The 18,281-nt window shown below is 39.1% G+C and overlaps 1 protein-coding gene across 1 annotated transcript; it reads right to left on the bottom strand.

The window, feature by feature from the left end:
- Window positions 1-3,250: 3,250 nt before the first annotated feature.
- LOC113349600 (divinyl chlorophyllide a 8-vinyl-reductase, chloroplastic-like) lies at window positions 3,251-4,809 on the bottom strand. The gene has a single exon (XM_026593586.1). It carries the CDS (start codon window positions 4,722-4,724, stop codon window positions 3,486-3,488), a length of 1,239 nt encoding a protein of 412 aa, XP_026449371.1. The 5' UTR covers window positions 4,725-4,809; the 3' UTR covers window positions 3,251-3,485.
- Between the last annotated feature and the right edge of the window lie 13,472 nt (window positions 4,810-18,281).

Here is an 18,281-nt window from a genome sequence, read left to right on the forward strand (position 1 = left end):
GAGCGCGACTGTAACTGAATTCATGTGAGAGTCTAATCAGGTATAAACTACATTCCAGTACGATGTTAATTGGTAATAGGGTAGTGTCTATAGCGACTTAATACAGTTTGGTGTTCAATTAGGACTAGGTCCCGGGGTTTTTCTGCATTGCGTTTTCCTCGCTAACAAAAGTTTTGGTGTCTGTGTTATTTATTTTCCGCATTATATTGTTTATCTTTATAATTGAAATATCACAGCTCGTATGTTAATTAATCAAAGTAGATACATCCATCCTTGTTTGTTGGATACGACTTGATTGATACTTGAAAATTGATCTTTGGAATCGCCCAAGTACTCTCACATGCAAATAATGTTCACGGACTTGTCTCTGTAAACTTTCTGATTGTGGAAGAAAGAGATATAACTCTGAATATTATTCCTTGATTGAGATTCATTAAATTGAACTCTCGGAATTCTATTTAAGTTTGTCCATACAGGTTGCCTAAGAAAAAGTTGGTGGTATATTTTGGTCCCCACGTTTTCAAAAGGCCAACGGTAGGAGAACCTTCACGAACCGTTGACATATGAGTTCACGAACCATAGCGTCCTAGATTCATGAACTTCCTAACGGTTCACAAACCCTTTCACCAACGGTCCCAGTAAATATTAACAGGTGCTCAAAGACTTTTTTTTTTTAAATATGTTTAATATTGTTAAAGGACAAAAAAAAATAAAGATAAAAAAAAAGTCCATGTCCAATCCTCAAGGTTTTACTTCATAAACATTATTTAAATTTAGAGAAAATAATGATGTGTACTTAAGACCCAAGGCTATGAACAAAGGATTCTAGATTTTCTCCTTTGCCCTCACTTAGCCATGTCATTTTCCTCCGTAACTTTATCCTTGTATTGAAGATGAAAAAGGACTTAAATCATAGATGTCATACTATTTTAAGATCTTTAGCCCTTGTACCAGGGATGCTCTAAATGAACCACAATAAAGAAACCCTTGGCTAGTCTTGGGTTTGGGGAGGCCACTAACTAAATCTGTAAATTCGGGGTATTTTGGTGTTTACTTTTCTCGGTATGTCCAGAATCGCTGGTATTTTTTCTGGCCTGAGCATAATTTGCTTTTTACAGGAAGATACAGTAATCAGAACTCTTTGGGTCTCAAACTTGAAGTCTTGAAGTGTATCCATATTCTGCAGTAAAGTTGATAGAAATCTTTGAATTTGCAAGGGGTTTGAAATTAGATGCTTCAAGGGCGGATCCAGAAACTTATTAGGGGGTGCAAGAAAGTAAAATTGGGCTTGGGAAGCCCGAAACTTTTGAAATTTTCTAGTTGGGACTCTTGCTTTAAACTAGCTCGCACACCCTTGCTTTAAACTACCTCCTCCCCGAGATGCTTGCATATATCTGTCAAGAACCGGCGACCTCATGCCATCTTCGATGATTTTTTCCGTTAATAAAATCATAAGCTTTCTGCCATTCTTGTCTTGGCAGGTAAACTAATTGCAACATACAGTAAAGTGTTCGAATTTACATAGTTCTACTCTGTTTGTTTTCTTTTCATTTCTAGTGATCTAGTCCATCCTACCCAGGTGTATCGGCTGCGAATCTCATTTGGTACTCGTCTAGAAATACATAGAGTTCTCCATGACCCATGAAAAGGAATTTCCAGTCCATGCATACAGTAAAAAGCCAAAGGAATTATATCTTCTAACTGTTCTTTTTATTCTACTACCATTAGTTAGGCTAAAAGAAGTTCTGCTAATCAACGATCAATTAGAATCTGATTCATGTAAAAGTGCCAAACTAATTAAGCAATGCATAACACGTATGATCCTTATCAAAGAAGGTAGGATCATACGGTGAATACTCTTATCAAAGAAGGTAGGAACCCATCATTAAGCAGAATATGATCCTTTCTGAAGTAAATCATCAGAGCTGAGTTGCATTTGGAAAAAAATATCTAGAGAGAATAACTGGTACTATTACTACTTTCCTAAAGCAGAATCTGTTCCTCCCCCACCACTTCTTGTTGGGGGAACTCTGCAGGAATACCTCTACTATAAAATGAGAAGCATTAGCTTACTATATTGTTCAAAAAGAAAGTGAGCTCATAACAGAAAGATTTCTTAGAAGTAACTGAACTAATGGCACAAGAGTATAGGTACGTTAGAAGGGAAGAGTACATGCCACAAGATTTGGTCGAAACACACGTCGATGAATGGACCACAACGGGATTTCCAGACGGCCATGAAGATCATGTTGTTAAACGGTCAGTGGTTGTGCGTGATCCAAATGATGGTCATGTGATGCAAACCCAGACCACGGTTGAAAAAGTAAGCAAACCTCTGATGAATATGTATGGAACTAGCCCACCTGCACTAGGGGTACCTGTGCAAGTTTATAAAGATCACAAATATGGAGGAAGCTATCCTGCGAGTGGGGAGCATATGATGGTTCACAGGGATCATGATTATGGAGGAAGCTATCCTGCAAATGATCAAATGAAAGTTCACAGAGATCACAACTGGGAAGGGCATAGTCCTGTAAGCCCACTTCATCAGCGACATCCAAGAAGTGATGGCCTTGTCAGTGACATCTGGAGCCAAAGACCTCACTCTAACGGACATGGTGGGAACACTGACAACTGGAAGCATGGATCTGATACTAATACCTATAGTGGGCATGGATCCCATCAAAATTTTGAGGGTTATCATGGAAGAAATGAGATGGAAAGACACCCAGTTCGATATGTCACTGAATCAACACAGAGCCGACATGTAGTACAACCTTCGGTCATACAACACGAGACAGTCCCTTCATCTATTAACAGCCAAGAGGCTGCAAAGAGGTATGGAGGGATTTCAGTACCACTTCAGGCAATCAAAGAAGCAAAGGCGTACGCCCCAATTATCAATAGCAATGAGGCTGCCACTAGGTACCATGGTCAGATATTCTGAAAGCTTATGCTCAGTACACTTATATATGATACAATAGATAAATAACTGAAGCTATGTAATCTTAGTTTCAGATGTCAAAGTAAATGTCTTGTATCAGTTTCTTAATTTCCGGCAGATTTTCTGTTTCTGTTCCTTTTCTTAATATGTAATGTGTGGTTATGTTCTCGATTACCAATGATGCAAATATGCAATATGTTTACCTATTAACTTAACCTTAACAGGAGAAGACTTATGCCACTTCAGTATCACTTCTAATCATTAGATACTATTGTACAGATGTATACATAAACACAAGATCATTCATGAAATGAACATAATTAGTAGGAAGACTTCAGATAGTTTACAAGATCAATATGTCATATTATACTTTTACGATAAACAATGATTACTGTAGGGTTTTAATAACAATAACATGTGAAACATAGGGAAAGAGAACCACATACCACGAATCCAGATGTATTCAGAAAATTGGCCTGAAACTTCAATGGAAGTGCAAGTATAACTCTTGAATCACAAATTCTTACAAATCCGGGTAAATTTAGAAAATTGTCTGTTCTCCCAATTCTTGACCAGCCATTCCATCTCTAAGAACCTTAGCAAAAAATTCCTCCAGTGTATCATTTCCATAACTAGGTGTTTTGTCAGCGCTATATTCCCCAGTTTCAGGATCCAATACCAACATACTCTCAGCAGCATAATATCTTCCAATTTTCCCAAACTCTGCAGTATCTTCCAATGAAGGAAATACTTTAACAAGTGCATCAAGAACCCCAATTGCAAAATCCATAATCCCAATTGGAACCTTCAAGAACTTAGGTTCTTTACCGGCAAGTCTATGCAACATTTCTCCTTGTTCTAATGGAGTTAACGCTTTTCCAGGTCCACCAATCGGCAAAACTTGATTAACCTTATCTTCACTCAATACACAATCCGCAATAAATGAAGCTAAATCTTGTTCACTAATAGGTTTACAAGCACACAATTTCCCATCACCAAACATTACATAAGGTTTACCTTGCTTAACTAACTCAACTTGCCCACCTAAACTCTTGAAAAATGCAGTTGGTCTAACAATACTATAAGTTACACCATTCTCATTTTGGGCTTCTTCCATCAATTCAGCTTCGAATTTCAACTTAGCACGTTGAAATTCCAGTAATGGTTTCTGTACACAAATTGCTGAAAGCAAAACAAAATGAGAAGCACCGAATTTCTTACCTGCAAGTAGACTGTTCTTTGTCGCTTCATAATCAATTTTCCATGAATCTTTAATCCCACCGGAACGACTAGCTAGGCATGAAACAACAACATCAATGGATGAACCATAATTCTGTAATGAAGTTTCAAGAACACCCAAGTCAGTAACATCTGAAAAGCATATCTTGGCACCTTGTAATTGTTCTAAGGTTTCTTCTTTACTTGTTTTACCTCTAATTCCACTGTTTTCTCTAGCAACAGAGATAACATTAAATCCTCTATTTATCAACTCTTTGACAACATATTTACCGATGTAACCAGTTGAACCAACAACTAGTACATTAATGTCTTTTGGGTTTTTGTTTCTGAATGAACTTTTGGTTGTTTCAAGAGAAGGAGAAGCTGAAGCTTTAATTGAAAAACAAGAATTTTTCTTGTATATTTTTGTGGGTTCTGATAGATTTAATGGAAGGTTTAATTGGTTTTGAGAAATGGGTTGTTGAAGAACATATGTGCTTTTCAAGTTATGGACTTTTGGTGAATGAATTGTCAAGCCATTGGAGAAGAAACAGAGAGCCATTGTTGAATTGGGAAGAGATAGTACACTAGAGAGTGAGAGGTGGAGGAGAAAGAGACTTCAAAATCAATTCATGGGAATGTGGAGGGCCAATATGGTATTTCGTTTTGTTAGTGGTTATTAGGTTCCTATGGTGTGGGTAACAGGCAAAATTCACTATTAGTCATGTCAGGTGTCCTGGCAAACTTGCCCGGCCACTATGGAAAATAAACTGAGTGACAAAGTCCTGTTGAACAATAGAAGACTCCGCCGTTAGTGACAAAGTCTATCCCGCTGGCAGTGGAGTGTCCATCACCCGGTGGAGACTCTATTTCCAACTGCTCTTTCTCTTCTTCTTGTTCTTTTTTAAGCCTATAGTCTCAAACAAGTTAGGATAGGCTAGAAAGAAAAAACAAGAACTTCCCAAGCAGTCACCTGTCTCGGTACTGGTTTTGCCATTTCCAAGGGAATGGCCGGTTTTCAACCAAATAAAGGTATATGAGGACTTACTAAGCGGTCACCTATACTGGCAATTCTTCTATTGGTCGCTGGCTCACCACACCTATCACGATCCTATTTTTATAGGGAAATGGTTGTGGTTTTACCGTTTGCTCGACACTCCAATTACGAACACTCCTCTTTTATCCTGGCTTGCGACATTTTGTGCAAAAAAAACTACACATGTGGAGTTCCAACAACTTTTTCCCTATTGCCTATAAATTTTTGAATTTCGAATTAAACTTTTACTCCCAAATTTTACAACCCAAGTATCAAATTTTTCCAATGGTAGAAATTACGACCTAATTTAGTTTTTTCGGAGTAATACTTGAAGCTATTAGTAACAAGATATGTCATAGTTATAAAGAAATAGGTAAAAACCAAAGAAGTTGTCAGGTTTGGATATTAATCAAGTCAAATATGTAGTTAAAAGACATATAGAATTCAAGGCAAAGAAAAATTGAAAGTTAACCATAATACAAGTCACAAAAACAAAGGAAAATCTTCTCAAAAGCGCATTAATTGGAAGTTATGTCAAATGAAAAAGATACACAAAATGCCAAAGATTGTCTGGTATTTCATTGAAGACTTTATATTAAGTTTTTGTTATCTAATTTAGATCTTGTAAGAAAAGGTGCAGTAAATTATTCAAAAATTGGAACTATTTAAAACACAAAATATCAGTACTTAAACTTACATCTAATTAAATTGAGAATTAATAAACTAAAAGTTAATTTAATTTAAAACATTTAACAAGTGTAGATCATATTTAGGCGACTCTTTTAAGATATTGTAACAACTTTCGTATTGGAAAAATTTTCCTTTGCTCTGGAGTCAATCAACCTGACACAATTTTTCTTGTAAGGATCACGACTGAAGCGGAGTTGTTCGGAGAATTGATATGGTATCAGCTATATTCCAGTCCGAAGTTTGGTAGTATGCTAGTATTTATAGCGTCTTAATACAATGCATTGTTCAAACTAGACTAGGCCTCGGGGTTATTCTACAAGAATGTAGTTTCTTCATTAACAAAATTTACATTGTCTTGTGTTCTTATTTTTTTGTATTATATTGTTTATCTCTATAATAGAAATATCACAAGTTGTGCGCTAATCAACCGAGACGGTTTTTAACTCAACTATATAAAATCTACAAGAAATGCATCTTCAAATACAGATTATAAGACTTTTTCTTGTTGGAATTCTGTTCGTCTACAGTTTGGATACATACTAGGTTTTTCTTGGATATTGATTTTTGAGATCGTCCAAGGAACCGGTTTTACAATCAGGTACAAGGATCTTTTTGGATCTATTTTTATTGATTGTAACAAGGAATTTTATATACAGGTTCACGCATGAAATATTTGGTAGTGTACTAAGTACCATCTCCTTTTCACACCCTAGTATCTCTGTTCAAATAACTGTTGCAAGTATGGGTCGATAATGGCGTTTGTTTTTATCAATTGCTTAACTGAGTTTTTATGTTAACAAATAAGTGTCCACCCAAGTGACAGGAATTTTGAAAACAAATGGCGACTTATCTTAGTTTCAAGGCTATACTTTTATATTTATATTTCCAATTTGGAGAAGTTGTTTTCAAATTTGAAAAACGGGTTCCTTTCGTATAAGCCAATACCCATATTTTCCTATTATCTATATACCCATTCTATGAGACCCATTGAAATATACCCTTACCAACTTAAATTATATCCCTGGGATTTTACAAGCCCAATATTCGGATTGTCAGATTACTAAAAAGTTCCTACATAGATTTTCATAATAGTTACGACACCTGATTAATACATCAGATTTTTTTCATTTCGGTAGCATTTCTTTCTCTCTCCCTTTATCTCACTCCTAGAAGAAAACCGTAAAAAAAACAGATTTTTTTTTGAAAAACATCGATCAAATCTTCGAAAATCAAACACGGAATCGATCGAAATCAATAGATCTACACTGTTCTTTGATTTAGAAGATCAAATCTAACTGAAAAACAAACGAGAAAAATGAAGTTTCAGAGATATTGTGAATCAACAACAACAACATCGAAGGTAAAACATCGATTTTCTGTTTCGATTGAATTTAAACTCCATCTGAGTTTCTTTTTTAAGGTTTCAAAAACAATTTTACTCAAAAATTTGTTGAATTCATCGATTTATATTTCAGTCGTTATTCATTCATACTAATTTTCTTCGATTTAATATTGCATGTAATTAAAATCAAGAAAATCGACTGATTTTGTTGCTATAAAGAAATCGAAGACTTCCGTTGGTGTTAAGAAAGTTAAGAAAAAAACTTTTCACAGTAATTTTCTTAAACTTATTTTTGATTCATTTAGGGTGTTGAATTAGTAGTATAGTTTGTTTATGATTCATTTAGTGTATGGATTTAGGGTGTTGAATTAGTAGTTATGGATTCAGCTATTGAAGCATAACTGTTTCATATATGATTTTCAAATTTACTACCTCTTCTGTGAGTGTTTGAGGGTTTATGTGTGTTGTAATTCTGCTAGTATGTTACCTGTTTTTTTGGTGGTCTTTCTTCATTGAATTGTTCATTGTTCACTTAATTGTTCATGGTTTTTGGGTAGTTTTTGTTTCATTGTTCAACCATTAAATAATCAATGAATTTCTCAAATTGTACTGGTTCTATTGGAGTGTATGTCAAATATTTCTGCAAACTTAGTGATTATGTTAGTATGAATTTCTCAAATTGCAAACATTCTATAGGAAAAGGTATTTGACTACAGATTTGGAAAACAACATGCACTAGTTGCCTTCATATTTCGAGGCAACTTATGCTAGTTGTTCCCAGTTTTGGAAACAATTGGTACTAGTTGCCTTCATATTTAGAGGAAAAAACTTGTGCTAGTTGTTCCAAGTTTTGGAGGCAACTTGTGCTACTTGACTCTATATCTGTATAAACCTGGGCTAGTTGGCTCCATTTGTTTTAGATACTTGTTTATGTACGATTTTTGATTTACAACTTGTGTTAGTTAGCTATATTTCTGAATAAAAATTGTGATTTGGACAAAAGTGATTCGATACTAACTTTTTTTATTCTTTGAAATGAAATAGGAAAAGATGAAAAGATCATCAACAAGAGCAAAATGCAAGGCACCCCAGTATGTCGATAATGTTCCCGTTGACGAAGTTGAAGCAGTAAAAGGTACGAGTAAAACATAAGGATGGTACCATCCATATAAGTCTTTATATTCTTTCAATACAGCAATTCTGGTAAAATAGTAAAGACAGATATTTCATTCAATGTTAAATATATTGTAAACAGTAAATACTTAATTAAACATAATGTATGTTTGCAGGTAAAAAGAAAAGGCCAGAACAAGCATATAAATCTGTATTATTACCTTTTTTAGACATGGGTTATTATTTGTGTACAGTGTTGAAAGACAAACCAGAATATGTGAAAGCATTAAAAGAGTCTCCGTCTGGGGTTTTTTTTTCAACCATTCTTTAAACAAAAACCATAAAATATGACTGCAAAATACGTAAAGATTGAGATAGATGTATATACGAAGATTTCTCAAGCTATAGAGATACTTCTCAATTGCCATGCATTTTTTTGATAAAGGTTTTATGTGCTAAAAAAGCAAGAGTTTAGCGGAACGACCTAAGGAAACAAAAATGCTACAATCTCCATCAAAATGAGTAACAATGGATGGGCTGGAATTAGTTGGGATATCAGTTACCATGCATGGAAGCAGAAATATTCAAAAATATTTTTTGTAACAGATCAAAGGAATGGGATATTAGTTACCATCTTACTTATCCTAAGAAATATGTTGCTAAAAAAATCACGGTAAATGTCAAAATTAAATTGAAAATAGCTCAAGTCACTAAAACAGTGACAAAAGACTAGCAGATACACGGAACAGTGGAGAACTGCATCCCAGTTACATATCAAAGTAGAAAGAGAAAAATCATTAAAAAAATATCTAAATTTAAAACCCGATTGAACATCAAGAATTTTACAGAAGTTATAAGTTTCTTAAAAGTTCAAGTTCTGGTGTTATAAAGCATGTTATTGCGTTCCTTCCAAATAGTCCACCAAATGACTATGGAAAAAGGCAGCAAGCTCCATACTTTTCTTACCTGGTTTTTGCTTTTCTTCACACCCTATTCCCATAGAGTTCTCTTAACATCACCACTTAAGACCCAATTAACTCCAAAGCTTTCTAGAAAACATGACCATATAGCAAAATGTAATTTGCATAACATAAAAATATGATCATTTGTTTCTTCGTATTGATCACAGAGAATGCATTTAGAATCCTGAATCAAACCAAACCCTAATAAGTAATCAAGAGTTGGAGCACCCTTACAGCAAAGAGTCCAAACTAAAAAGGATACTTTCGGTAGAACTTCAGAGTTCCATAATTTCTTATCAGGAAAACTCCAAAAGCCATAATTTTTAAAAGATGAATAAGCATTCGCCACTATAATTCATAACTAATTGTCCTCATATCTCTGTTTTGTGATATCATGGTTCACCAATAACTTGCAAGATATTAACAACATACAAAATCTCATGGTCATTAATATTTCTTGAGAATCTCAAGCTCGTTCAGCTGGTATCATGTTATTCACCATAGCAGCTTCCTTTTTGTAATCCTGAATTGATTAGGGAACACACTTTTTAAAGGAAACATCACTCATCCAAACATCATCCCAGAAGTGAATAGTTTTACCATTTGTTACTGTTAAGATTGTCCCAGTTCTTACAATATCCCTTGTCTTCAGTATTCCAGTCCATAAGTTATGATAAACATCTTTGTTAGTGTGATTTGGAAATAAAGCCTCAATATACCCTCCAAATTTCTGGTTTGATAATACTTCTCCATAAAGCTTGCTTTTCATACTCAAATCTCCAAATCCACTTGGCATGTAATGCCTTATTAATTAACTAGTTGTAAAAAAAATTATTAGCACACCTCCTCAGCCTTATTAAGAAGCTGGAAAAATTAGTTACTCACCGCAATGACTGGTCCGTCAGGAAAAATACTGATACTGTACTGGTACATAAATACGTAGAGAAAGGTTCTAAGGTTTTGTAAGATCCAAAGCACAACTCTTGGGAGCTACAGTTCAACATATTAGGCTTAAGCTCATTATTAAAATCGAGGGACGGGAAGTCCAAACAAGGTTCAAGTCTTAAGAGGTATAATATGATTCTCATTTTTAAGCCAAGACTTGCGGGTCCCAACATAAATGATATGAAAATAAGGATCTCATATCTTACCATGAACAGTTCGACTCAAATCTCCATTTTTTTAGGACAAGAATTCTAAGAGGGGTGGGTATTATCATGTACCTAGCTAATAATAACGTACCCCATATAGTGTTGGTTGTCTTTCATTATTATTAATTACAATTAGTAGTAGTAAATATTTAATTAGCTTAATTAGTAATTACTATCGGGTTATAATGGGTGGTATGGATGGAGTCGCTGGTAGTTGTAGTAGTCATTGGATATTGGGGATAGAAAATCTAACTATATAAACTAACTGCTTGTAAAAGAAGGTTATATAAATATTACCAATTAAATTGATTTTAGAATGATTTCCTTGTGAACTAGAAGGCTTGATTCTCTGAATCAAGAGTTACTCTCAAGTCCTGATCCAATCGTATCATATTATACATCAAAGTACATGATAGAGGCTTCTTAAATATGTCGAATATTTAGTTGTTATGTATATTTTATAGAGATTAACAACATTAGATATAAAATATGTGGACCTGAGGACTAAGTTGTCAAAATTCTTACCTAGCATATCTGCTATTTTATCACAAATCGTCTAATATGATAACAAATCCAACTAAAAAAAATAGTGAAGTAAACTTTTGATATCATCTTTGAACGGTAAATTATCCCACGAAAGACAACTACCATCTTTGCTGATTTAAGAGACCTATGTTAAAGAAACTATTTCTAATTTGAGGTAAACAATGAAACCACTTACCCAAATTTGAAGTAAATATTGAAAACATATCAAAATGGAACATTCATCGTGGGTGATTTATTTTCCTTTTTCTTATTGCCATGGATGAAATGTATGAAATCTACTTTTGGCGAATACTTCGTACGTGTTTATTAAGTTTAACGCATACATCAATTATGTAAAGAATAGCTTAGACACAGTGGTGCAACAATAATACGGTTATATAAAATATTTTATACATACGTAATATAAGACCGTTGAACTTCATAATAATCAAAAGATAAAATATGCAAGAGTTTTCAATAGGAAATACCTGGTATAACTATTTCGTAGTTAGTCACTGATCAACTTATGGAGGTCTTAGTTTCTCTCCCTTGACCTTTAGCCGTATTGAGTTGTTAATTCCACAGATGCAATATTGATGATTATTAAGTAGAGATAAGACAAAGTTACTAAAGTTTTTAGTATTAGACATTAGATCTCGACCATACATCAAGGAAAAGCATAAATATGAAATAACCCCTTAAAAAGAAACTAGTTAAATTTAGGGATAATCTGGATTATCCTAGATTGTTACATGGGCCTGGGAGAATATTTTTAACGGTGTACAAATATTCTTACAGGTTAAAGATATAATAGAGCTTAAGGTTTTCGGAATAAAATTGAAAAGGTTTACAGCAAAAGGTTTTTTTGATTAAAGGAAGTACATAGATTAAAACTAGTTATATTTCAAGGTTTCGTGTAAATGCATACAAAAATTATATAACAAAATATAATTGTTACCACATCCTTACAGAAAAACATCGATTATAGCGGAATCTTAAGCGCCATACCGAAGGAATGACTTAACACAAAAATATAAATAAGAGACTCGGAAAAGAACACAAATTTTAGGATCTGATAAAAATTTCATTAACGTCCTACTTTCATCTCTTATATGATTTTTTGACTACTATTACTCAACTCGGAGTTGGTAAAATGAAGCTTCACTACTGAAAAGATGAGGGTACCCAAATACACTATAATCTTTTACAGTCAAAACATCGATAAACGAATGTTCGATAAATTAATAACCTCGCCAAATGAATAACTTTCTCCGGTCCCGAATTGGTCCAAGGTATTGATGTCTCGAGTATTTTCATGGAAAATATGTAGCATGTTGTTGTTTTCTGGCAAGTTGAGCTTGGGAGACTTGTCGGCTCGGTGGTGACCTTCAACGGTCGAGATTTTGCATCTTAAGAGGAAGGTATCCGTTGATTATTGCAACCTTTTGTTTGGTAGCCAGTGGCATGAAAGTATGATCAATATGGCTTTAATGTGGCCCAGTTTAGGCGCGGCCAAAAATTAGGATTTTGGCTTTGTTTAGGCGCGACCAAACTAGGGCCAAAGGTTGTCATGTGTTAGCTGGTAACCTTGGACAGCTAAGATCTGTATCTTAGATGAAAAAGTGGTCGTTGATTGTTGCAGGCCTTCGTTTTGGTAGCGGCGTAAGGAAGGCCGGCATGGTATGGCGCGGCAAGGTGATTGGCATGTCATTGACACATGTGGCATGGCATGCCTTGGCGCGGTTTGGCGTGGCCAAAACTAGAGTTTTGGACCAAAGGTTACCATGCGTTGTTTGGCGACCTTGGACGGCTAGGATTTGCATCTAAGATGGAAGGTTGGCCTTTGATCGTCGCACCTCTTCGTTTTGGTAGCCGCATGGGGAAGGCCGGCATGATATGACGTGGCAAGGTGGTTGGCATGCCATTGGCACGTGTGGCATGGCATGCCTTGGCGCGGTTTGGCGTGGCCAAAACTATGGTTTTGGGCCAAAGGTTACCATGCGTTGTTTGGCGACCTTGGACGGATAGGATTTGCATCCAAGATGAAAGGGTGGTCGTTGATCGTCGCACGCCTTCGTTTTCGTAGCCGCATAGGGAAGGCCGGCATGGTATAGTGTGGCAAGGTGGTTGGAATCCCATTGGCACATGTGGCATGGCGCGGTTTGGCGTGGCCAAAACTAGGGTTTTGGGCCAAAGGTTACCATGCGTTGTTTGGCGACCTTGGACGACTAGGATTTGCATCTAGGATGGAAAGGTGACCGTTGATCGTCGCACGCCTTCGTTTTGGTAGCCGCATAGGGAAGGCCGTCATGGTGTGGCGCGACAAGGTGGTTGGCATGCCATTGGCACATGTGGCATGGCATTCCTTGAAGCGGTTTGGCGTGGCCAAAACTAGGGTTTTGGGCCAAAGGTTACCATGCGTTGTTTGGCGACCTTGGACGGCTAGGATTTGCATCCAGGATGGAAGGGTGGCCTTTGATCGTCTCATGCCTTTGTTTTGGTAGCCGCATACGGAAGGCAGACATGGTATGGTGCGGCAAGGTGGTTGGCATGCCATTGGCACATGTGTCATAGCATGCCTTGGCGCGGTTTGGCGTGGCCAAAACTAGGGTTTTGGGACAAAGGTTACCATGCGTTGTTTGGCGACCTTGGATGGCTAGGATTTGAATCTAGGATGGAAGGGTGGCCGTTGATCGTCGCACGCCTTCGTTTTGGTAGCTTCATAGGTAAGGTCGGCATGGTGTGGCGCGGCAAGGTGGTTGGCATGCCATTGGCACATGTGGCATGGCATGCCTTGGCGCGATTTGTCGTGGGTAAAACTAGGGTTTTGGGACAAAGGTTACCATGCGTCGTTTGGCGACCTTGGACGGCTAGGATTTACATCCAGGATGGAAGGGTGGTCGTTGATCGTCGTATGCCTTCGTTTTGGTAGCCGCATGGGGAAGGTCGGCATGGCGGGGACAAGTCCAATGGCGCAGATGGCTTGGCACAGTGGGGCCAAGGGTTTGGTACGAACGGCTTGGCATGGTGGGGCCAAGACAAGGTGCGGTTGGCTTGGAATGGCGTGGCCAAGGGTTTGGAATGCCATTGGCGCATGGTGCGGATAGCATGGTTGGGGCCAAGGCAAGGCGCGGCTGGCTTGGCATGTCATTGGCGCATGGTGCGGCTAGCATGGTTGGCATGCCTTGGCGCGGAGATGTGGCTAGCATGGTTTGTCATTGGCACAGTGGTGCGGATGGCATGGTTGGCATGCCTTGGCGTGGAGATGTGGCTGGCATGGTTTGCCATTGGCACAGTTGTGCGGCTGGCATGGTTGGCATGCCTTGGCGTGGAGATGTGGATGGCATGGTTTTCCATTGGAACAGTGGTGCGGCTGGCATAGTTGGAATGCCTTGGCGCGGAAATGTGGCTGGCATGGTTTGCCATTGGCACAGTGGTGCGGCTGGTATGGTTGGCATGCCTCGGCACGGAGATGTGGCTGGCATGGTTGGCATGCCTTGGCGCGGAGATGTGGCCGGCATGGTTTTCATTGGCACCGTGGTGAGGCTGGCATGGTTGGCATGCCTTGGCGCGGTTGCATAAGAATTAGGGTTTGGCATAGATGATGTCGGTCAATGTTAAGGGTTATGCCGTGGAACATGACACATAAAAAAAAAGGTGCCCTGGTAATTCTTATGTAGGCATGATGATCGATTCAATAAATGTGTTAATGGTCATAGTGACATCGTGTCAGTTGTACGGTTTTACGATTTTAATCCTAAGCTAAAAACCACCATCAACATTAAGTCCCCTGCTTAGCTCGTAACAGGAGCACTGTTGCGACGTAAGCATAAGATGGTGACGGGCAAAGACAAAAATCGAAACGACAAGTCATGGAAAGATGGTCAGGAAGGTCCGACTAACCTTTTTCGAGAGGTAAGGAGAGTCAATGATCCACGTGTTTGGCGGCCTTGCGTAGATTCTATTTGTGGTGTATACCGTGAAGTGGTGAGATGAAGATCGTCGGTTTAGTCTGGATATGCATCACCTTGGATGGGTTAAGGAACATCATGACGCTGGGTTGGTGAGTTGTCGGTGTTGGTGCGGCAAGTCATGGCGCAGATGGCTTGGCATGGTGGGGTCAAGGTGATGGCGCAGTTTGGTGAGGCAAAGCATGCGGTCGGCTTGGAATGTAGGGAAAGGCATGGCGCGGTTAGAGAGGCAAGTATGGCGGACGGCTTGGCATGGTGGGGCCAAGGAAATTGCGTAGTTTGGTGAGACAAAGCATGCGCGGACGGCTTGGCATGTGGGGCCAAGGCATGGCGCAGTCCTGGTGAGGTAAGCATGGCGGACGGCTTGGCGTGGTAGGGCCAAGACAATGGCGCGGACGGTCTTGGCATGGTGATTGGTCTTCGCGGACCCGGTTGCCTCTTTTCCTTACTTGACTCAAATAGGAAGTCACTTCCTTATTCAAACCCCCAAGTATCACGCCTATAAAAGGAATGCCGGCCTCTCCTTTTACTTTACACCTTTTTTTTTTTATTCTGGCCGTGTGGTAACAGTAAAGCGGGCGAGCGAATCCCAGGTATGTCTTCCAACACTTCCTCTTTAACTTCCTTTTCTTTTATTTTTTTATTTTTTTTTGTGTTAGTGCAAACCCTAGCTGTAGGCGTACCTTTTCGTGAACTTGTACAAAAGTTGTCTTTCTGCGTTGTATGAATCCTAGAAGTAGGTATGCTTTGCATGAACTTGTAGTATCATTTAGGAGTGAATACCGTAGTGATGTTGGCCGCCTCAATTACCGTGCAAAGTAGGCATGCATGGGCTGGTAATTGTCATTCCCTTCCCGCGAATACCTAGCTTCTAGGGTTTACTCTTTTTTCCTGGTGTGATCGTGTGTATGGTAACGTGATGGGGTGCGCCTCCTCGGCCAGGCGCAAATTTTCCGCTGCAGGGTACGGTCTTGGCATGAGGAGGTAATGCAAGGTCTGTCAGTCCCCATTTCTTTGCCTATGCGCATTATGACTTTGAAACAAATTGGCTTGCATCCAGGATGGATCCCCTGTGTCTGATAAAATAATTTCCATGCATTTTCCGTAATAATTTCTCTTCTTATTGTTCCATTGTAGTTATTTCGAAGGTGGAAGTAGCGTGAGAGAATTTTCGTTAAGATGTCATTTTAGAAAAGTTTTTCCGTACCGAAAGATGTTGAAAATTCCAAGCCAAACATAGATGATGAGTTCTTTACAACATCCGCCACAATTAAGAGAAATCATCCCAAGTTTGTGTCAATTCTTTTGACTGGTCCGGAAAGTGAAGGAGAGGCCCGGTCGGTTCGGCCAGGAGGTGTAATAAGGTTTTTTCTTCAGAGGAAAGAGTATCATGCTTCTCCTATTGACTTTAAAATATCTGTGAGTCCGTTCCGTCCCTTTGAGAAATGGATGAGATTCATGATGAGCCAGGAATGTGTAAAAGCCAGTTTGACCAAGGCGCAGATCATTGATGTTGTCGCGGCTTCAGCAGTGCTTCAAATTAGGAAAGATATTCCAGGCTTGGTTTCTTTTATTTCCAGATGGTGTCCAGACACTCATACGGCCATATGCAGGTGGGGTAAAATGACTATCTACTTAGAGAGGGTGGTCGTGTTGCTGAACCTTCCTGTAATAGGAAACCTCGATGTCAAATTGTCTGTAGATGAAGAAGAAATGCGCACCGCTCTGGTTGCGAAATCAAAAGGATTCGTTCGGAAAGAAAACGAGACGAGGAGCTTCTATGGCTAGTGGGTGTCTCAGTGGTTTCTCGATGGGTTGGAGCCGAATCAGAAGAATAGTACGGTTCATGTTGCGGCGTTCTTGGCTCTTTGGTTGTCCAGAGATATTTTCGATGACGGAGCGGGTAACAAGGATATAAGACAGGAACTTATCAAGTTTTCCATAAAATTGGCAAAAGGTGTCGTTCTCTCTATTGGCGGCTTGTTTCTTGGTTCTCTGTACACACACTTGGATCAGCTGGTCACAGACATGTGCGCTTCAAATGGTTACATGAAAGTGGATTCGTATATTCATGCCGCCTTTCTCCAAGCGTGGTTGTGGGAGCACTTCTAAAGGTATGCTCCAAAACCGTTGGTCGTACATCCCGAGTCTTGGGGTGGCTCTAGGATACTGCGTTGGTCAAATAGGCGCCCAAAGATTGGTTCGAACCTGGTTGGATTCCTTGACAACTCGCACACGGTCAATTTTCGTCCATGGGCTCCGGTGCATGCATCCATAAATCAGATCAGTACCTTTTCTCCTGCTCCGAGCATGTCTTTGTCTTATGATAAAGAGGATATGAGTGTTTGAGAGATGGCGTTCATGCGAAGCTGCACGCCCGGTTATGTGCCGTCTTTCTTTCGAGGATCTTGCAAAGCAGTCTCTTACAATATCGATAGGGCGGCTCGGCATATGGGTTTTGACCAAGGGGTCCCACTTGTTCGTCAGCCGGTTGTTCCAGAAGTCTCGTTGCCAACTGTTCTCGATGTTATCGTTCTTGTGTCGGGTAAAAGTCTCCCTTTCCTGCTTGCGGAACGAAATCCATCAACAACCTCCAAATATAACATATTTTGGCAGGATGAGTTTCTCTTTTTCCATGGATTCGTGAATGATGTGGTAGAAAACCTTCGCGGTAAGCCTTCTCCTACGGTTTTAGCGGAGCATCCACTGCTGAGGGATCCTTCTTTGTCCAAGCGAAAATCCGTTAGCCCGAATGCAGATAGTCCCCAAGTGAAGGAGCGAAGATTTAAAAGCCGTGCAGATGGTTCCCAGTAAGTTTCGACAGCCCTACAGACTTTCAGTTCGTCCAATACGCGGGTACGTGTGATTTTCCTCTTGACTTTAGTTGGATCGTGTATATCCTTGTTTCTTTCCTGAGTATCCGTCTTTGTATCTTGCCTAGGGTCTCAGCAGCGTGAACGCCTTTACCAAACTTGCAAGTAGTCAGAAAACATCGCTTCTCGAGACTGAGGGTTGCGGTGCTGAGCCTATCCGTGGCGATGGGGGACCCGAGAAGTATGAAAGCTCAGAGTTCAGTGATCGCGAGAGTAGTTCTTCCGACAGAAGTGTTGAATCTTCCTCTAGCCAGTCTGAAAGCGAATCACTGAGTCTCCCGCATGTTTTTTTTTCTTTCTCTTTGGAAAATATCTAATCTGTGATGTCATAGGGGGAAACCGTTTCTGAAGATGTCCCTGAGACGGAGACTGGTGGTGATACATCTTTGTCTCTAATTGTGGAAGCCGCACCGCGCGACCTTGAAATGGATGTTGATCGAGATGAAAACATCGTTG

The sequence above is a fragment of the Papaver somniferum genome, chromosome 2 (genome assembly GCF_003573695.1).
Source record: "Papaver somniferum cultivar HN1 chromosome 2, ASM357369v1, whole genome shotgun sequence".
NCBI classification, from domain to species: Eukaryota; Viridiplantae; Streptophyta; class Magnoliopsida; order Ranunculales; family Papaveraceae; genus Papaver; species Papaver somniferum.